Source organism: Plectropomus leopardus, chromosome 7, assembly GCF_026936395.1.
Source record: "Plectropomus leopardus strain MGB_pleo_1.0 chromosome 7, ASM2693639v1, whole genome shotgun sequence".
Classification (NCBI taxonomy): Eukaryota; Metazoa; Chordata; class Actinopteri; order Perciformes; family Serranidae; genus Plectropomus; species Plectropomus leopardus.
The window spans coordinates 17,063,618-17,082,831 of record NC_142182.1 but is presented as its reverse complement, the minus strand read 5'-3'; the positions used below and the strand labels follow the sequence as shown (position 1 = coordinate 17,082,831).

General features: G+C 40.0%; 1 protein-coding gene and 1 long non-coding RNA gene across 2 annotated transcripts in view; one reads left to right on the top strand and one right to left on the bottom strand.

The window, feature by feature from the left end:
• Positions 1-17,974, bottom strand: part of prmt8a (protein arginine methyltransferase 8a) — a 30,462-nt gene extending 12,488 nt beyond the window's left edge. The window contains exons 1-5 of the mRNA XM_042496551.2: positions 17,205-17,974; positions 11,230-11,475; positions 9,296-9,451; positions 1,555-1,618; positions 432-574 (exon numbers count right to left, since the gene is read on the bottom strand). Coding sequence (XP_042352485.1) covers positions 432-574; positions 1,555-1,618; positions 9,296-9,451; positions 11,230-11,475; positions 17,205-17,273 — 678 coding nt within the window. The 5' untranslated portion in view covers positions 17,274-17,974. The remainder of the gene's footprint in view (positions 1-431; positions 575-1,554; positions 1,619-9,295; positions 9,452-11,229; positions 11,476-17,204) is intronic.
• On the top strand, positions 2,028-4,784 carry LOC148189167 (uncharacterized). The gene is made up of 3 exons (XR_015776990.1): positions 2,028-2,149; positions 2,474-2,557; positions 2,645-4,784. It is a non-coding gene; the product is annotated as an uncharacterized LOC148189167 (long non-coding RNA).
• Positions 17,975-19,214: the final 1,240 nt, after the last annotated feature.

Here is a 19,214-nt window from a genome sequence, read left to right as displayed (position 1 = left end):
TGTGTTCCCTGGCAGATGTGAGTTTGTTTTATTGTAATTGTTTATTTATTTATTTTTTGTTTGTTTGTTTGTTTGGTTGTTACTTGCTTTCTGATATATGTGAGCCGTTTGTATTAACATAATGGTTTTGTTTACTTTTTGTAAAGCTCAAAAATAGAATATATATATATATATATATATATATATATATATATATATATATATATATATATATATATATATATATATATATAGATTCAATATAATCACATATCACATAAATATAAATGTAATATATTTGCAAATAATATTACATTTATGATTCATTTCATCGTTATTAAAGAGATGGTTTATTTTTCCCCTGGGCTATTCATCACTGATGCTACTGCAGACAATATCATGTCCATATCACACACACACACACACAATCACACACACTCCACACATCCTACCAGCCACTTGTCCCTGGCAAAGATGACAGTGTTGAGCATGGATTCATAGAAGAGACAGTAACCCATCCACTCAGAAATTATGATGTCAACCTTCTCAACAGGAAGCTCCACCTCCTCCACCTTGCCTTTGAAGATGGTGATCACTGCACACAACAGATAATTTAAGACATAAACAATGCTCAAATTATGGCTTACCAAAAATTGTCTTTACTAACCCCTTAACCCTAAAATGTAGAAATAGTAATTCCTAAAGAGTATAAATATATAGATCATGCCAAAAAGCACATCAATACATCAGTTACAAATACACCGTTTGTTAAAAATTGGACTATTTTATATCACTGTGTGCAAGAAATAAACTGGTGTGTGATGAAAGAAAAAGACATAAACTCAGTGTGGTGACACATCAGTTGGTACAGTATGTTCAGCTATGGTGCTCTTATGGAAATCAACCCCACTGGGGTTTACAAGTAGATCTTTGCCCTCCGCGAGATCAGCTGACTTCAGCTTTGTTTGTTCTGCCTTTGCAAGAAGTTATCGAAGAGTTTCCCTTGTAATGCAAAGTGTCTGTCAGAATGACACGCAAACCCTGTTACTCCCAACTGATGTTTGCTTCCTGCTTATTCACTGTCTGGATATCAGGCGAACATTAACTCTCCTTTCAATTACTTGTGCATACTTAATATTCATAGGTTTATAGACAGAACATTGGCTGACAGGGTGGTTTATGGTGTTGTGATTTGGTAGATGCACAGTCAGTAGCTCGGGAGTAAATTTCTTCTCAAAGTTACAGAGGTGTTATGATTTAAACATATGCTTTGAAGTTACATAAGATGGCAGCAAGTTTGTGCAAATGAATACAAATGAGCCGGCCCGGTGTCGTATGGAATGATGAACGCAGGATCAGACTGAGGCTGTTCAGATTAACCATCATTTAAAATTCTGAACAGTGGGATACCCATCACCACCTCTTTCTTCTTCTCCTCGTGCGTATCTGCCAGCCTTCCCTCCCTCTTCATTTACTATGTATGTCACGACTATAAGCTGGTGTGTTGCTCCCCTCACTGCAGATGAAGTGCAGTGTCATCAAAACGGAGAGAAGGGGAACAGCTGCAGCTCTTACCACTGTCGAGGTGGTTGGACTTGATGATCCTCTCTGAGTACTCTGATATACTGGAACATTCAATCTGGCAGAAAAAGAAAAGAAGAAAAATGAATTCAATAACCTTTGATTACGGGCTGCGATGTTTTGGGAAGAATATCTTTAATAGAATGGCCACTGCAGTTACAACATGTCCTCAGGCTGCCTTTAATGCAAAAGACTTGAAATGATACTGCTGTGCTGACGTTGACTCGAATGCCTCCGATAAAAACCCAGTCGCCAGACTAAAGTGTTGCAGTTGTGTGTGTCTGCAAACAGCTGATCAGTTACGGTACATTTGTATGTTTCATAGCTGTAAAGAGTATAAAGTCAGATTATATGTTTATAAGCTGAGTTGCTCAAATATGGCAACATAACCTAGCAGAGCAATGTTTGAGATCAGTGATTTTCTATGTTGGTGCAACAAAGCAGTTTTTTTATGCCTTTATTTAACAGGACAGTTGAAGCATGAAAGGGGGAGAGAGAGGGGATGACACGCAGCAAAGGGCCGCAGGTTGGAAGTGAACCCGCAGCTGTGAGGACACAGCCTCTGTGCATGGGATGCCTGCTATACCAGGTGAGCTACAGGGCACCCCACAAAACTGGTTATTTCTAAAGATGTTGGAAACATTCACAGCCATGTTTGTAGCAACTGAACTTTTTTAGGCCAAAACATAACATTTTGCTGACCATATTCAACTGTTTTTTTCAGTTTCAACATATTAACTACAGATTTAATGGATAAAGGTATAACATAATGTATTCTGGCTTGTTATACCGGGTGGATTTAGGCTGCAGTTGTACTCTGGCTCGATTCGAAGGGAGATACAAAGAGATTTCGAGAACATCCCATAACTTTTATGATTTACATTGATTTCCGTTTTTTTTTTCTTAATATTAGACATTTGCAGCAGTTAGCTGGGGTTGTAACAGGGACCCTTTAAAGACTGGTGCTGGAAGAAGTAAAAAATTCTCCTGTCATAAGGTTGGTTGTGTTTCCTGACTCCTTATCCCTTTGTCAAGGCCCTGCTCACTTCCCCTGGGCCATTTACTCTCCTCTTATCCCCCCCAGACCTGTCATCCTCCAACCATCCACTAGATGCCCTCAGACTCATTGTCAGTCCTGGTCACCTGACATCCCCTCCCACCTGCACACCTGTTTCCAGGCAGTTCATTAGGCAGCAGTTTCTTGACTTTCCCAGCCTCCTCTCCCACCTTATCAGCCCTGCACTTTTTAACCAGCTCTGCCCCAAGCCATCCCACTTTGTTCAAGTTTTCTTGTTGTTTTCTTGATCTGTGCTATGTATTTAAATCCTGTTACCCTAACCTGAACCTTACCTGGACCTGTATCTACCTGATTCATGGCCTTATGGAATATTTTGTCTATCCTTTTTGGATTTGTTTGCCTGTTTTGACTGCCTTCCTGGATTTCACCCTTGCCTGCTCATGATTCGGTAAGCTCTCGTACCGTTTTATTTGATAACTGAGGCCCTGGACTTTGTTAGTCTGCATTTGAGTCCTATGTTACCCTGCTTATTCCAGCTGCAACATTTAAAGGTCCTTCATAACAATCCTTCTACAGTAAAACTGCAATAGTATTAGCAGCAAATTTAAAGTATTACTTGTTTCATCCCTGTGACTGATACATGACATTTCAACTGTTAATACAGATGTACCAGTGTGTACTGTAAGTATCAAAGTTATAGTTATAGCTGGTTGAGGTAAAGCTTAATATAACTTCTTGCAGCTAGTTTAGGTCAGGTGTTCCTCACCCAGGAATTGAGCCCCTTCCAAACGACCACAAGCTAAATGGGGAGGGGGAGGTCATAAGGTCATTAACAACAGAGGAAAGAAGAAAAAAAATTCCATTTATGTTTTGTTTTGGGATAGATAATTTGACCTCTTTGTGCATTGAGTAGCTGTTTAAATAAGACGGTGCCACATGTTAAATGTAGAAATGATTTTTGAAACTGCTAACATCTCAAAGACATTTGAATTGTGTCAAGGTGCCCCAACTTTGCACTGCTGTGTCATGAGACAAAAAAACAGTAATTGTATTCAAAAAGCTTACTATATATTTTTTTTAATGTAGAATTTTAAAATTAAGAGTAACTGTGGCTTTAAAATAAATGTAATGTAGTACAGAATAAGTAGGTACTATGGGGTGAGCACTATGGCCTTAAAATATTATCACGATATTTCAGTGTATTTTTACAATAACAATTTTCTTAATGATATACCAGAAATAATACTTTGTTATTCATTTCTACAATATACAGCTGCAACCGAGTTAGTGTTATAATTTTATATGTCATCATAAACTTAACAGTTTGCCTTTAAATATTCCCTAAAAACTGAACATAAATTGTCTTTTGTTTATTTAGTTTGCAAACAACAGTAACTCAGAGTCAGGCTCAGACAAGTACGGAAAAAAACAAACAAACTTCCACTGCACAGCTTTCAGCCATGCGTGGTGCTGTGTCTAACAGTCTGATGTCATAACAAGTCGAAATATGGCCAATATCTGGATATGGATTTTTCATATCGTATGAAAACCACGCAGGTATTATTGTGAACAATATGATGTGGAGCATTCCTAGTAGTAGGTTATATTTCCTCCTGAAGTATAAAGTAAAATGGAAATCCTTAAGTAAATTTCAAAATACTTCAAAATTTTAATTAAGTACAGTGCATGAGTAAATGTAGTTTCCACAAGTGCTAAGGACAGATGATGCTATTTTTTAGATAAAATCAGGATGCAGTTTGTTTTTCCTCATAAGGCTTAGAGAGGGAGTGATGATCATAGCTGTATGTCCCACGTGTGGCCCTTACAGGCGATGCCAATCCCTTCGGTCATGTTCATATGTCTCCTCTCGCTCGCCAGGGATTTATCATAGTGAGCTCCAATTCCTGTGTTCTTTGGAGTAAAGACAAGCTCAGAATTGAATCTTTATTTTTGATTTATTGCTCCTAGCATGAACGTCTGTCCAATACGGCAGCCGCCATAATGTGCTCTCTGGGGTAGAAAACAAGGTCGTGCTTGTTATGTGTCTCTCTGTGGCTGGCTTCCATTGCAGTGCAGTGATACAACATCACTTTGAAAAGAGTTCAGAAAACTGGGCAGCTGGACCTTTGCCAGCTTTAGGGAAAAAAAGGAGGGTTTGTGAAGGATTTGTTTCTTTCGTCTCCAGTGTTTGATAGCAATAAGTAGCTTTTTATCGCTTACAGTATGTTGGTAGTGCTTAGTGAGCCTGACCGCAGCAAGTGCACTGAGGTTAATTTTACATTATGAGAAGTGTCCTGGAGTCAAGCTGAAAATAGTAGAAGATAAAAGAATCCAAAGGGATAAAATTTACAAGGTGACCAGCCTCTGTGCCAGTCTGTAAAACGCTGCCAGAGCATCTTACTTCAAGTAATTAAGGTGAAGATTAGTCGTTACTCAACTGCAACCAGCTATTTAGCTCCAATGAGACCTTCAACTTCAAGTTTCATTAGTCTTTTGACATTTTAAATTCTTTTAAATTATCCTCACCACACTGCTTTTTTTCTTTGCTCTCCTTCTGCATCTCTGTCACATACTCCTCCATTCCCTCTGTCTTATACCTTTTCTTTTCTGTCTTCTTTTTTTTCTCAGTCCTGAGCTCCTCAATTGACATTTTATGAACCTACCAATGCATGGCTGATTTACTGAGGTGCCAGCAATAACAGAGTCATAACACAATAAAAGTCATCCATTCATCAGAATAAACTCAGAACATTTTTAGTAAAGAGCTCCTAAACAAAATGACAACATAATTCAGGAGGAGGCATTTGTCAATACCACCCTCTTACAGCATCAGGGAGTCTGAGAGTATAGATTTTCACCTGAGTGTGTACACGCTGTTCCACCTACCCTGGGACCCTGTTTGTCAGAGGTGTGCAGACTCATTCAGGCTGCAAGAGATCCATCTGGTCGTAATCAAGCAGGGGACTCCTGAATGAACTCTAGGTGCTTTGGATTGTTAAAAAAAAAAGCAAAGCCAGGTTGGGAGCTTTGTGGAGAGAGGAGGCTGAAAAAGTACTCAGCTGTTGCCTCAGACTCACAGGAAAAAGTTAGGTCTAGGACATCTTTCATTTTGGAGGCAGAAATGGATTAGACATGCTTTATAAGCAATGCACCAAGGCTCAATCCCAGTACACCCCCTGCCCCTACCACGTAGCTCATACCCCCTCTGTTCTGTGAGCTCTTGTCGAAGTGTCAGGACTACATGGCCTTCCAAATGGACAGTTTTCAGAGGCACACTCCAAACTGAGTGTTATGGAAATTATTGGCAAGATGACTACACAAGCAACAAAAGAGGCAAATGTATGTTCTTTGTTAATCAAATTAATTAGAAATGAATAAATAACGTTATCATAATTCAATGTAATTTCAATGTATTTGTGTATTTCAATGTATTTTGGCAGTATTTAAAAAAAACCCTGCAGTATGCTGATGTTTAGGTAGCTAACATTGATATTGCTAATTTGTGCATGACGGTTTCGCATCTTGACATCATTTCCATTTCACATTGCCCACCTCTGATGGCATGTAATGGCTGAAATTTGAAAGTTTGAAAGTTCAGCAGCTAAGTTGCTGCACTTGTTACAGCTCCTCTTATATGAGTGCAGACAGGCAGTCTCTGTTGTGAATTTTGCATTTCTTGTCATGGGGTTTAGTCATTCGTGTCAATAATAAAGCCCCAAAAGAAAAATGTAATGAAAAGCCTAAACATTAACTTTGATGTAACAAAGTTTAAGTTCGTTTTAATCCCCTCAGTTTATCTATAGGACTTCAGCTCTGTGGGGAGAACCAACAGCATGTGGTACATGCCTTAATGAGGGAGCCCATTATGTCATAATCTGCCATAGACACATAAAAGCCATCAACTACTAATAACGGTGTGGTTCTTTAAGGGTCGTCCCATTTTGTAGGGGAAGATTTCAACATCTCCCCCTTATAATTTTACCGGGGGGCAAAGGCACACTCGAAAATAGGTTAGGGGTTAAAATAAGGAATAGGATTGGGCCTAACTGTGAGACAGACAAACTAACTTATATCATCTTTTTTTTGGTTTTTTTTTTTTCTGTACTACACATCCTAAAATAAAATTCTAGATTTCACTTTCTAACTGAGATCTTCAGTTTCCACAAAGAGCACATAGGGTGCAGGGCCCTGACATTAACTCATCCTCCCTGGAGCAGCCCTATTCTCTGCTGCCTATTAGTGGAGGACCAGTCAGGAGGCTGCTGGTGGCACCTGTCAACTCCTCATGCACAACACTTATACACCCTCCCATTAAAAACCAGGCTTTATCGCCTGCGTAAACAAACAGAAATATCTAACGTTACACCAGGCATATGTATGTGAGTGTGAGATACGAGTGCATGTACACTGCTGTGATAATTGGCAACGATTCCTCATCACTCTCTGAATCTCTGTGAGAGGAGACAGCCATTAGCCATGTGTCCATCAGCGTCACGCTTCAACGGACACACTGAGACCTTGAGGCATGTTTAGAGTCAACACACCCTCACACGGTGCCTCTTGCACCTCTCACTAGTGTCAGAAAGAGTCACTGTCACTGTGGTCGTCCCTGTGGGCTCTCACTAGTCCGTCTCTGGAGACACGGCAAGTAGGCAACAAGTTTCTAACTTTGCCCAGGTGTTGTGCTTCTCCCTCTAGCTGAGCTGTGAGCATAGACATCCGAGATGTGTTAAGAAAGACAAGAGCCACACTTGAAAATGTGGCAACATAAATCCAATTCTCCTTATTTAGTTTGTTATCCGTTTGATTTCTATTTTTTACACAGTTTAAAGCTGTCTTAAGCATTTTTGATTGTGGATTCTACAACAAACTTACATAACAAACTTGAATATACATTTATCTCATCAACTAGATAACATTTAGCAAATGCTTGCTAATGTTACAAACAGGAGAAACAGAGCAACATTTCATGTGAATAGCAGAATTGCTTTCAACTTAAAACTTATGGTTTATCAAATTCTGAGAAAAGTGTCAACCATTTTTTAATGGAAAGTAACTAAAGCCTGCCTCAGATGTCACCAGATGATGTTGCGCACTTATTTGCATACCTGTGTGTATTTACAAACTGTTTGTACAAAGTGAAAACGGTATAGGAAATGCAGCTTGGCTCTTTTAGGTTTTAAGAGTATGCAGAGAGTAGTTATCTGTAGACTTCATATTTGTGAATGAAACGCAATATTATTTATTGAGCCCTTGTGGTCCAAAGGCTCGGATCAAATCCTGCCAACGTGCACTGCAACAACACCTCTGATCCTGCCCAACACATATTAAACCACCTGTTTGAACGTGAATCATTGCAGAATAGATTTTAGAGTTGCTTTGGGTGTTTGGACCCTGAGATACCTGCTTATAGATCAAGTTTACATTGGCACTCTCTGATTTCATGCTAGGAAAGCAGTTTAAAATCTGCATGTGAAAGTTAGTGGAGGAATGTTTCTGCCACATGTTATATCATGAGCTGTTGAGAGCTGGAATTCACACAGTTTATTTACTGTACTTGGTGTTTATTTGAAATCCTACATGCTGCTTTCCTGTTGGCAGCCCTCCCTTATTGCTGCAGGTCTGTGATCTTTGAATGCACACTCCCTCTGCAGATAATATTATTAGATATTTTCTGTAACCTCATCAGGGAGCAAAATACTTTAAAAAATGAACATCTGTTAAGTGTTTTTAAAGATATGTGTTTAATTTTAATTAATTTTTTTTTAAATTAGTTACTGACATGTAGAATAAATTATATTTAATATGGGCTCAGAGTTTGATGATTATGTGGCTCCGACACATGTGGAAGTCAGCACTAAAGTCTTTCATCGGTTCTCAGTGGAACCACAATAGAAGTTATAACTTTTTCTCTTGTATGTAACGAGGTCCACATGACAGAGTGATGTTCTAGTTGGCCCAGAGCCCAGACCTTCACCTTGCAAGCCCATTGCTCACATGGAGCTTTATGAGCTTAGGTATGATTAAGATATCGGGCAGAACTCAAACTGGGAGCATCTAAGTCAGAGGTGAACTGAATCCCTGAAATTTTAGCCCCATTTATGTGGATAAATCCTTTCCAGATGGACAGAAGCAACACTAGTGTGAGGTAGAGCACAAAGTGAAGTTGATATTTCAGTTTAAAGTACAAAGAGAGGTATGGAGGAACTGAGCAAGACAGCAGAGAAAGGGAACAAACACGAGACGCGCGGGAAAGTCACACACATATATAAACACATAATGTCAACCAGCAGCTCAGAACAAGTCTCTTGGCAATTCCAAGTTAATCATTCCTCCCCTGAAGCAAACACATGCTGTCTGGAGCAAAAATAAGTTCCACGTGGTTATCCCAAACTGGCGCTGTGTATCCAGCATATATTCTCAGACATGCCCTGACTAACAATTACTTCTGCTCCAGTACTCGATAACCGAAGAGCTCTTAAGTCGCTACGGCTCAGGCTGTCAACCTGCCTGAGAGGCCATGCACACTTATCACCTGCCTGTCACATGAGATATTCCACCAAAGATTATAGGCAGCCTGATGAAAATAATTAACATGTATGTGCAGAGAGACAGTCAAACATAAAGAGTACATAAACAGTGTGAGCAGCTTGCATACTGGACTCTACAGTGATAAGACCCTGCTGGTTTAGTATAATAAAGCTAAATGCATCTTACCCCATACACATGCTTTGCCCCTGCCTTGGCTGCAAACATGGACAGGATTCCGGTCCCGCTTCCAACATCCAACACTATTTTGTCCTTGAAGACATGCTTGTTGTGGTACATGGAGTTCCTGTAGGTGAGCGTCCTCACTTCGTCCTTCAGCATCTCCTGGTGTAGCACATGACAAATAATATAAGAAAGATGTTGACACAGCTAACTAATTAAAAACATTGGCTGGACAGTTGGGGATGATATGCAGTGGAGCTGTGACAAATAACACTCAGCCTTCACTTAATCTTATTTCATTATGTCAGAGCATTATGGTTCTATATTCAAATCCATAGCTGGTGTTTCTGAATAAGCCTCATGAGCCTCCAGGCTCAGCCTGTCTGCATTTCTAGCCGAGTACATGCATGTGTGACTGTGAGGAATATTCAGAAGTGACAAGAAATACACCTGACCTACTTTCCAAAAATATGAAAAATTCATCTCACAGGTCACACAAGGAACATGCTCTTTTAAGCAGCCTTTAACACCTCTCTTTATAATGCAGCTGTTGAAATGTAAAAAGATTCCAATATTATCTTGAAAAGTGCAAAATATAAGAGACATAAAGGGTTTTGATAATGGCTCACTGTAGCTCAAAGATTGAAGAATACTTTAATCAAAGTTGCGCCACTCTCCATCGAGTCTAGACACACTGTGCCCAGGGTATAAAGAGGGCATATGCCCTGGGTTAAGCCTTTCAGGCAGAAATTTATCTCAGGCAGGGCTCAGACCTCACGTTCTTTGATGGGATTGACTTACTGTTAACCCAACCATGGTTCTAAACGTCTATGACATACAGGATTTTGTTGTCATAGGTTATGAGGCAGTCCAGAGCAGGGGGAGGCTGGTAGTGCTTTATGAAAAAGCAATAAGAAGCATGTGGAAAATGAAATGGAAACAAGTGTTAGCAGAAAACAAGGGTGTTCTAATGATTCAGGGCAATTCATGGTTTCGGACTGGCCACAAGGGTCTGCATAATGTAAATTTTGTCTGCAATGTCCACTATTACTGGAGTATAGTCAAGCTTTAGTGTGGCTTTTTACTATTGTACTGGAATGCTTGGCAAATTTGAGTCTTTTGCCTGATTTTGATCTATGTTCAAAATATATTAATGGAAACTATGAAAGAATCTATGGGAAATGCTTAAGAGCCCCCCTAATGGAAAAGAGATCTTTTTTGACAACTTGGGAACTATATTTGTAATTTAGCCATTACCCTTGTTGGTTATGATGACATTTTATCCAGAGAGTTTATTGCTAAGATCTAAGAACAAAATAACTGTCTTAGAGGTGAAGGGAGAAACCACACCACAGATGGTTCAGGGAGTCTGCCGTTTAACTTTATTATCTGAGCCACTTATATAGAAGTGAAAAGGCAAGCTGTCCATTTAAAAGCCAACTTGCAGAGATATCTCTCAGTTCAATGGGGATCTATTGCATCTCCAAACATTGATTGGTATTACCTAACATCTTGAGTAATGTGAAAAACAAGTTGTTAGCATTATGACAGTTTTTATACACTTCAGTATAAATATGTGGATATATATCGTAAAAGATATTATTTGGGAATTTACGTTGTTGCAAACCTTTGCAGATGTATGCAGAGCTTGGATTATAATCATGTGATGATTAATGAGTGTTTCGAGGAAGGTGCATATTCCACAGGATCACGCATTGACTGCAGGCAGTGAAAGAGCCTTTGCTTGTCCTGAAAGTTGAAACTGGATTTTTAGTTTCTGGCTCTAGTTCTTAAGACTGTTAGTCAAAAACAGTCATCCTTCATGTTTCTCATCTGTCTAATTATCCCTGACAGGAACAGACATAGACACAACAGACACAGGAATAAGCCAACAGGCGATTTTCCAGTGGTTCTCACTGTGATGGGACATACAGGCGTACCTCATGTATACCAAAGTGGGCATAAGAGTCAAAGTAGTAGTCCCGTGAGGTCATGTCCTCCGGGCTAAGGAACTTGGACATCTTCCCCCGCCCAGGACAGCTAGGGAGGCTGGCAGCATGGGGCGTGTGTGGTGGCAGAGGCGGCCGTGAGGCATGCTGTATGGAAGGCACCGGCTTGGGCAACGAGGTGGGCTGCGCCGACTGGGACGGAATTATGCGGATTGGCCGCGGCTGTGGCTGTGGTTGCTAGAAAGAGAGACATAAAGAGCAAGAAAAAACACTTCAGTGAGGCTGAGGCCTCTGTGCTTTTGTTATTCAAATCACTTAAGAAACAAAACGAGGATGTAACAGCAACTTGGCATCACAGGGTGCAGTTTGCATTCATGGGCAGTGATTGGCTTAGACTCATCAGCCGTTCCCCCACTTTCATCTGCTGTCGCGGCTCTCAGCTCATCTGTCAGTCTGCTGTTCCATGAGGTAGCATGGTGAGTTCACTGAGTCCGCTGAGTCTGAATACTCTGATCACTGACATGAAGCCTGTCTGTCAACAGAAGGCAAAGATGGCCAGAAAGCGCTGCCCTGCACAGACGGTACACCCATAATGCCCTGATTATCACCTCTATGGCCAGCTGGGCAGGTCTAGCCATGGTGTGTGTTAGTGTGTGTGTGTGTTGGTTTGTGACGGAGACAGAAAGAGAGATGAAGAAACGGACTCCCAGCATCTTAGTTTTGAGCCAGTAAACCATTCTGGTGTTTATTCTCCTTCCAACTTTCAGCCTTCTAAAAATAAATGATTGGCAAGAAGGACGAAAATAGATGGTGCTGACAGTGATGCTGTAGTATCATAACAGTATATTTAATTTTTAATCTGGTAAAACACATTGAAAGGCTTGTATCTCAGTAAAGCTAATAAAGGTTTAACATAATCAAAAACACATATTTTCTTGTGCACCTTTAATACTGTAATTTTAGAATTCAAGTATTTCACTTTTATTTCCACTTCAGTTATTGCATCTTCAGTTTGCATTTATACAGTCCGATTTTGCAGCATACTAACATATGCTGCTGCTGGAAGTGAAACCATTTCTTGCACGTTTTAATTTTGCTACTTTATATTTCATAGCTTCCATGTATGTGCCACATCTTCACCATCGACTGAGGCTGCTCAGATTTTCAGTAGCAGTTTTCCATCATTATTGTTGAGGCAAAGGACTGCAGGGACGTGTTTATCTTAGAAGCAAGTCTAACTCTAAAACTTTGATATCAGGTATTTGCAGATAATTGTCCTACCTTAAACTTCACTTTAAAGTTTGCCATTTATCCTTTAATTTAATCTAACAAGGCTGGCCTTATAACAGAGTCAATATGGTGGATAACCTTGCTATTAGATGAAGTTGAAGCACTGTGTGGAACATGGATCGAGTGGACTTAAAGTAGGATTTCTGTCAGGGGAATCGATTTTCCGTGTTTGTGAGAGTTGACCCCCCCCCTCATACTCTTCTTACCTGTATCTATCACTTTAAGATGGCCATGGTATTTATTTGTGTCCCATCTTCTCCTGCTGGGCTTAAATGCCACAGACTGGGACATTGTGACCAAGACAATTATGTGGGATAATAACTGGTCACAACATGGTGCAATGGTACTAAAGCTGACCTGGGCCAGTTACATATCAGGTGTTCACTAATGCATGATACAAGCTGCATGCAATATCTATCAGCCATTCAGGTGACCACTTTGGTCCAGACTGAAATATCCCCACAACTATCTGATGGATTGCCATTAAATTATGTGCAGACGTGTTTGTTCCTCACAGGATGAATCCTACTGACTTTGGTGATTTTCTGACTAAAATCATTGTGCGGTCATCAGTTTAAGATTTTTATTTGGCAATGTATTTTGATGGGTCAAATTTACAGTGTTTTCCCCCTTAGTCAATAGCTTAGTCTACTGGTGTCATTATACTCACTGAAACTTACCTCCTAAAATTGATGGACAAGACAGTTTTCTTGAATTTAGACATTGATATCAGTGAACAGATTTTTTCTACTCAAACTGCATTTGAAACATCCATCTCCCTTTGTGATTTTGCAATTGAACTGTGAATTTAGCCTGTACCACTCTGTTATAGTTAATATCAAGAGAAATAGGACTCTGAGAACATAGGCTTGACCCCAGCAAGTTACTATTGCCATTGTTAGCATGTTAGCATGCTGATGTTAGCATTTGGTTCAATGCACTGCTGTCCCTATTTACGGAGCTGCTAGTTGACTGTAGACTCTTGTGTCTTGAAATTGACCAGCCTACTCTTAAACAAAACCTGCACTTTCTGAAATGCAACTTTATCTGCACCTTACCATGTGCTTTTTTTGTCTAATCCTAAACATCCTGCCAGCATGTGCTTTTGTTGACATTTCGGCATTGGTTGCCATGTGCTTTTTTTCCCCGAAATATAACCACTAGCAATGTAATCATTTGTTGATATCATGGTAGCAACATCCCAGAATGTCAACAGCAGATGCAGAAGGACACCTCGAGCATAATATCTAGACGCAAAAGTGCACCAGAAAGTGGCAATATGTGACGACTCTGGAAGAGAACGTGCTGACTTGACGGCTTATTTCATTGCTGCCCAGTTAGCCTTCAAGTGTGAGTTCACTGACTACAGCTGCAACATCCAAAAATTATCAAAGCTAAATTTGGAAATACTAAAATGCTCTCGACTGGGCTATAAAAGCAATAATTAAGTAATAATAATTTGAGTGCTGCACCCTGCTCTTAAAGGATCTGAAGTTGAGTTGTACACATATTAGTGTTGAAGCAAAAGCTTTGTTTGAAAAGAAAATACAGTTCTGAGAAACAAAAGCTTAAAAGTACTATGTTTGTGAAAAAGGAAATAGCAAAAACTTGTCAGGTAGAACCAGTTCATTTGTATGGAACCTGATGTCAATCCTAACTATTAAAATATACATCAGATGAAAATCTAATGTTTTAATTAACTGAACTCAAATTTGATGTTTTACTTCAACAAACACAAGGACACGTAAAATATGTAGCTGGCAAACATATTTTTAATTTCATATAATATAAATGACTTACTTTAGTTCAGCTCAAATATCTCCTATTGATCACAACCGCTGTCACTCTAATACAAGTTAGATGACCTTAACATTTTTGCTTTTAACTAACCAAATACAGTTTCATGGAGAATGCTGACAAAATATTTTTTATTTAAAGTCAATTTTTCATCTCACCCAAATAACAAACTATTGCTGTACAAGTATTTCATTACAGCAGGCAGCTTGAGAACATTTGAAAACATCAGTGTGTCTGCCTGCTAATGTTAATAGAGTTTTTGATTGTTTGTTATATAAAATATCACAGGCAATGTGCGGAATTTGTAATTAAAAAGAGAAGACCAACTGTTGAACTTCTCTTAATCCTTTAAGCCAAAATGCTGATGTGAAGAGGGGGCACATCAGTACAGCAACATATTAACCTACTATTTCTGTTAACGATATCCTCACATTTTAATGATATGGATCGTCAAGGAGGCTTTACTGTAACTGCCTGAGGATGTGTTTAATACAGATGTATTACTTCATTTTTATAAACTGAAATACCAAACGTGTTTCCACCCAGCAACTGACCTAAAGTTACCCAAAGCTTGGTTATGATATGCATATGCTCCCAGGTGTAAAGACTGCGGATGAAAACTTGGCACCTTCTAAAAATAAATAACAGCAGCAGCAAAAAAAAACAAAAAAAAAAACAGGATTTGACAAACATCTGGCTCTGAGCCAACACTCAAAGAGTCAATAATTACAAGACAGGGCCACAGAAGGGGTGATTAAGGCTGCCAAGATTAATACTGAATCGATCAGGGACTTTCTAAAAGTTGCAATGCAGAAAAAAAAGAAATCACTGCGGGCCGTCATTAATGGAAAGATTAAAGAAGACTTGAGGTGCAGTACGGTCAGAGGAGAGCAGCTGCAGTGAGTGTAACTGAGAGCTCCTAAAACAGGAAGGAGAGGGTGGCACACGTCCTTGCCTCTGACCTCCCAGACAGATAAACACATTTGGGGTTGTGTTTCAGACTGGATCTTTGTCCATACATAGAGGTGAGAATTGTTATTTGAGAAGGACAGTCAATTGGCACTTATGGTATGAGGGGACACACAGTCACTTTGTACCTGTTTGACTGTTGAAGATGACCCCTGTTTGTGTTCCTGCTGAAAGTCAGGGGTAGCATCAGTAGGTGGATTAGTGGGGCAAAGTGGAAATGAGTGTTTCAGTGCATGTTTAGAGAAAGGTATAGATGACTTAAAGGCTATAATGGACTACTAAGGGGCTTTTTACTGTGAGAAGGTCAAAAGAGATCAGGAAAGAGAATCACTTTGGTCCTCTGCCATTACGCCACTTAGGTGCCTCTGAGAACAAATATTCCAAAGCAGCAGCGAGAAGTGGAAAGCAGAGATCCATCCAGTGTCCTCTTGGCGCCTGCTGCCTTTAGATGCAAGGGCACTGATAAAATGTTGAGACTTTGAGCATGGCATTTCCCATGAATAAGCTTGCTTTGAGGCAACTTTTTTTTAATGAAAACTGAAAACTTAACCCCTTTGAAACCTGGATCAACATCAGTTTTCTTGTCTTGTGTTCAGACACCTTTAACAGTCTATTTGACCCTTCGAAACCTGAGCAAATCTGTTATATTTTTTTCGAAAAACATGGGTAAAAATGAGGTCCAACTTGGCAAGAAATATCCCACAAATTAAAAGAAAAAAAAGATAGGAGGATTGTATGAAAAGTATTCAAAAAGTAGGATAAAATGTCCAGAAACTATATTTATAATTGAAATAATGTTATAACATCAATCTATCTAGATAGGTAGATAGATACATAGATCGATAGATAGGATAAAGATATAGTTCTTTTTTTTTTTTTTTTTTATTTTTTTTTTTAAAAGTCAGCCAATTTGCTCCGGTTTCAAAGGGTAAAGGTGGCATCATGAGGCAGTCTTCAACTTCACGGGGTGCTTTTAAGAATCGCTTACCAGCACTGCTCCTTCAGCATTCAGTCACATTGTGAACACAGATGTGGCACAGCACTTAATGAAACATTTGGCTCATATTGTGCTTCTCTAAATTCATGGCACAGAAAAAAACCCACAGTGGATGATTTTTTGTTAACATATTGTGTATTTGGGAAAATGCATTCGATTTTTGGGGAGTGCTGCAGACTATTTTTCTGCATCCTGGGGATCCCCATTCAGAACCCCACAATAATGCAGACTTGCAGGTCGCAGACACATCACGCCTTTAGCTTACCCTACTTCCCTCAAAAACTGCTCCACTCATCAAGTCCCGGCGTTTCCCCTGCAAGGTGCTGCAGTACCTTGGACAGCGCAAGTATTTCTGCTCTGCGCGCAGCGAAGCGGCAGCATCCTCTGTCCCGTTCAGCCTCATCAAACTCATAGCATTTCCCTTATTAGAACTGGGTCTTTCTGCGCAAAGGTATCAAAAAAATAGTACGATTTGTTTTTTTAAAAAGATGCTGCTTGAGTGCTCACTATCCGTGAACGATTGAGGAAGAGACAGAACATCCCGTCGCTGTTCTGGTAAAATAAAAGTAAAATCACATCGTTCCTCACACTGAATACCCTGCAAAACACATTGGGAGCTACTCTCATTGGGAGCTACAAGCTTAAAAAAGAAAATAGGATCAGCAAGGGGATGTTCAGTGTTGGAAATACTTGCCTGACGCCTGCTTTGCATAAAATGCCTGTTTTATCTGGGCGCTAAACATCCCTGCAGAAAGCCTAACTGCTGTCTCACTATCCGGACAGCATCCTATCCGCATTTTGCTCGAGCTGCAACTTCTGCCAAAGGTAGCAACACATGCTGCAGGATGCATTCAGGACTCTGACAGCAATCTAATTTGTACTTCTTAAAATCAAAGGTGTCTGTCACACTTACCTCTATGCTCTCAGACTCCGCCATTTTTCTCCTGAGGAGCATACAGCGGGACGAGTGCTTAATTCCCATAGGAGCCAGCGAATAAAAAATAGTGCTCACACTTGATAGAAGTAAAGTGGATAAGAAAACAATATGTTTCCCAATGTTTTTCTCATTTATAATTAAATAATTCTCATTCACATCCCCAAATTTTAATGTTCTTTATAAATTCTAAGACTGGGAAAAGACACAAACTACACGAGGTCTCGAAAGCATTGCTGTTGCCATAAAGTGCAGTTGATTCCATGGTGCAAAAGTTTGCAGTCCACCCGTTCCTGGAGAGCATGAGAGGAAAAGGCATCATTTGGCATCAGCTGAGATAAGATAGATAGAAATGCAACGTCCTGTCCCCATGACCCGGCAAGCGCAGATAAGAGTCTGATAAGATTGCAGCAGTAAAAGCAGCAGATTGTCACGAAAACAGTGTTTTAGCGCCAGTTTGATTGATTCCTCTACCGCAACAATGTTTCTAAAAATAGATCCGCTGCTGCTTCACAGAGTGGAGAGACATGCCGCCGAGTACACGCACAGAAAACGTGCCCCGCGAATTTCTTTTTACCACACGCCACCCTTAATGGTTCTCCATGCTTTTCATTTTTTTATGAAATTCCTCTGGAATTCAGCTCCTTTTATCCCGCTGTCCATCCTCGCAAAGTGCTGAACGCCTGCCCGCCTGCCCAGAGAAAGTTGGAGTCGACTCACTCCCCCTGTTGAAAAGCGAGGACGCTCTGTGCTCAGGTTGCAAACACACACGCACACACACACACTGACAGAGAGAGATAATGTGGGGAAGTGGCCACTCCAGTGTCAGAGCTGGCTGCTGTTTGCACGCCTGTTATATGCTTCACCTGCTTTGCTCACTCCAGAGATGAACCAGAACATCAACACACACATTCAACACACTTTCCTTTAATAGCTCCCTTCACCCATGTCTCTCTTATAAAACAGCTTTTTTTTTTTAAACTTGACCTTGACTTAACCAGGATGGTCTCTTGAGATATCTTGTTCCAGTACTCCTAACACCTATGATTCCTCCCAAACTGCAGTGCTTTTACACATGACTGCAGACTGCTGTTGCTGACAGAACTGTTTCATAACTACGTGTGTGCTACTGTATTTCTTGTCTCTGAAGTCTTCTGCTTTTGCACTGGAGTCTATTTTGAGGAGAGGCCATCCCTCTCTACCACCCACACCACTCACCACTTGTTACATTATTCAGCAGTAAGGGTAGGCAGACAGTCTCCAGGCAGTAAGCAGCGATAGAAACCTGCCCAGATACTTTTAATTGCTGCCCACACCTCGTGCCATCACACACGGAAATACCTGTAAGCACCAGCATTATGCACGAAAACATGGATACAAACATTATGTAAATATGTGTTCTGTCTAGGAATGTTAATAATTAATGAAAATTGACAACAAGAATTATTACTCAGTAAAACAGTTAAAAAATTGTATAGTTATATATAGTTGTGAAGATATTTCAATAACAATCACATACTGTATGTCAACAAGCTGGTTGCACTGATAGATATAGAGTTGAATTAATCCTCTGGGAAACATGAATTACCATATAAAATGACATGGCAGCCCATCCAGTTTTTGTTGAAACATGCCTGTGTGGACCAAAGTGTTGAACCAACAGACATTGCCATCCTTAGAACCACACTAAAAACACCTGACAGGCCCATAAAGTCAGGGTCTTGCCAGAGCACAGGATCAATATTTCACCACACAGACAATTGATCATGCAGTCAAGCAGATAACAGATAAGATGTTCTTTGATCTCAGTGTAATTACTCTCCTGTAATGTACGGTATCATTTCTGACAATGACAGCGGATGACTTGGCTTTCTCACCGGGTCGTCGTTCCTCTTCAGTCTCACAGTGAGAGGATCAGATGCACTGAAATCACTTCAATTACCTCATTTTGCTTCACTCTGATGTGTATCTGCTGGTCTTTTATCATTG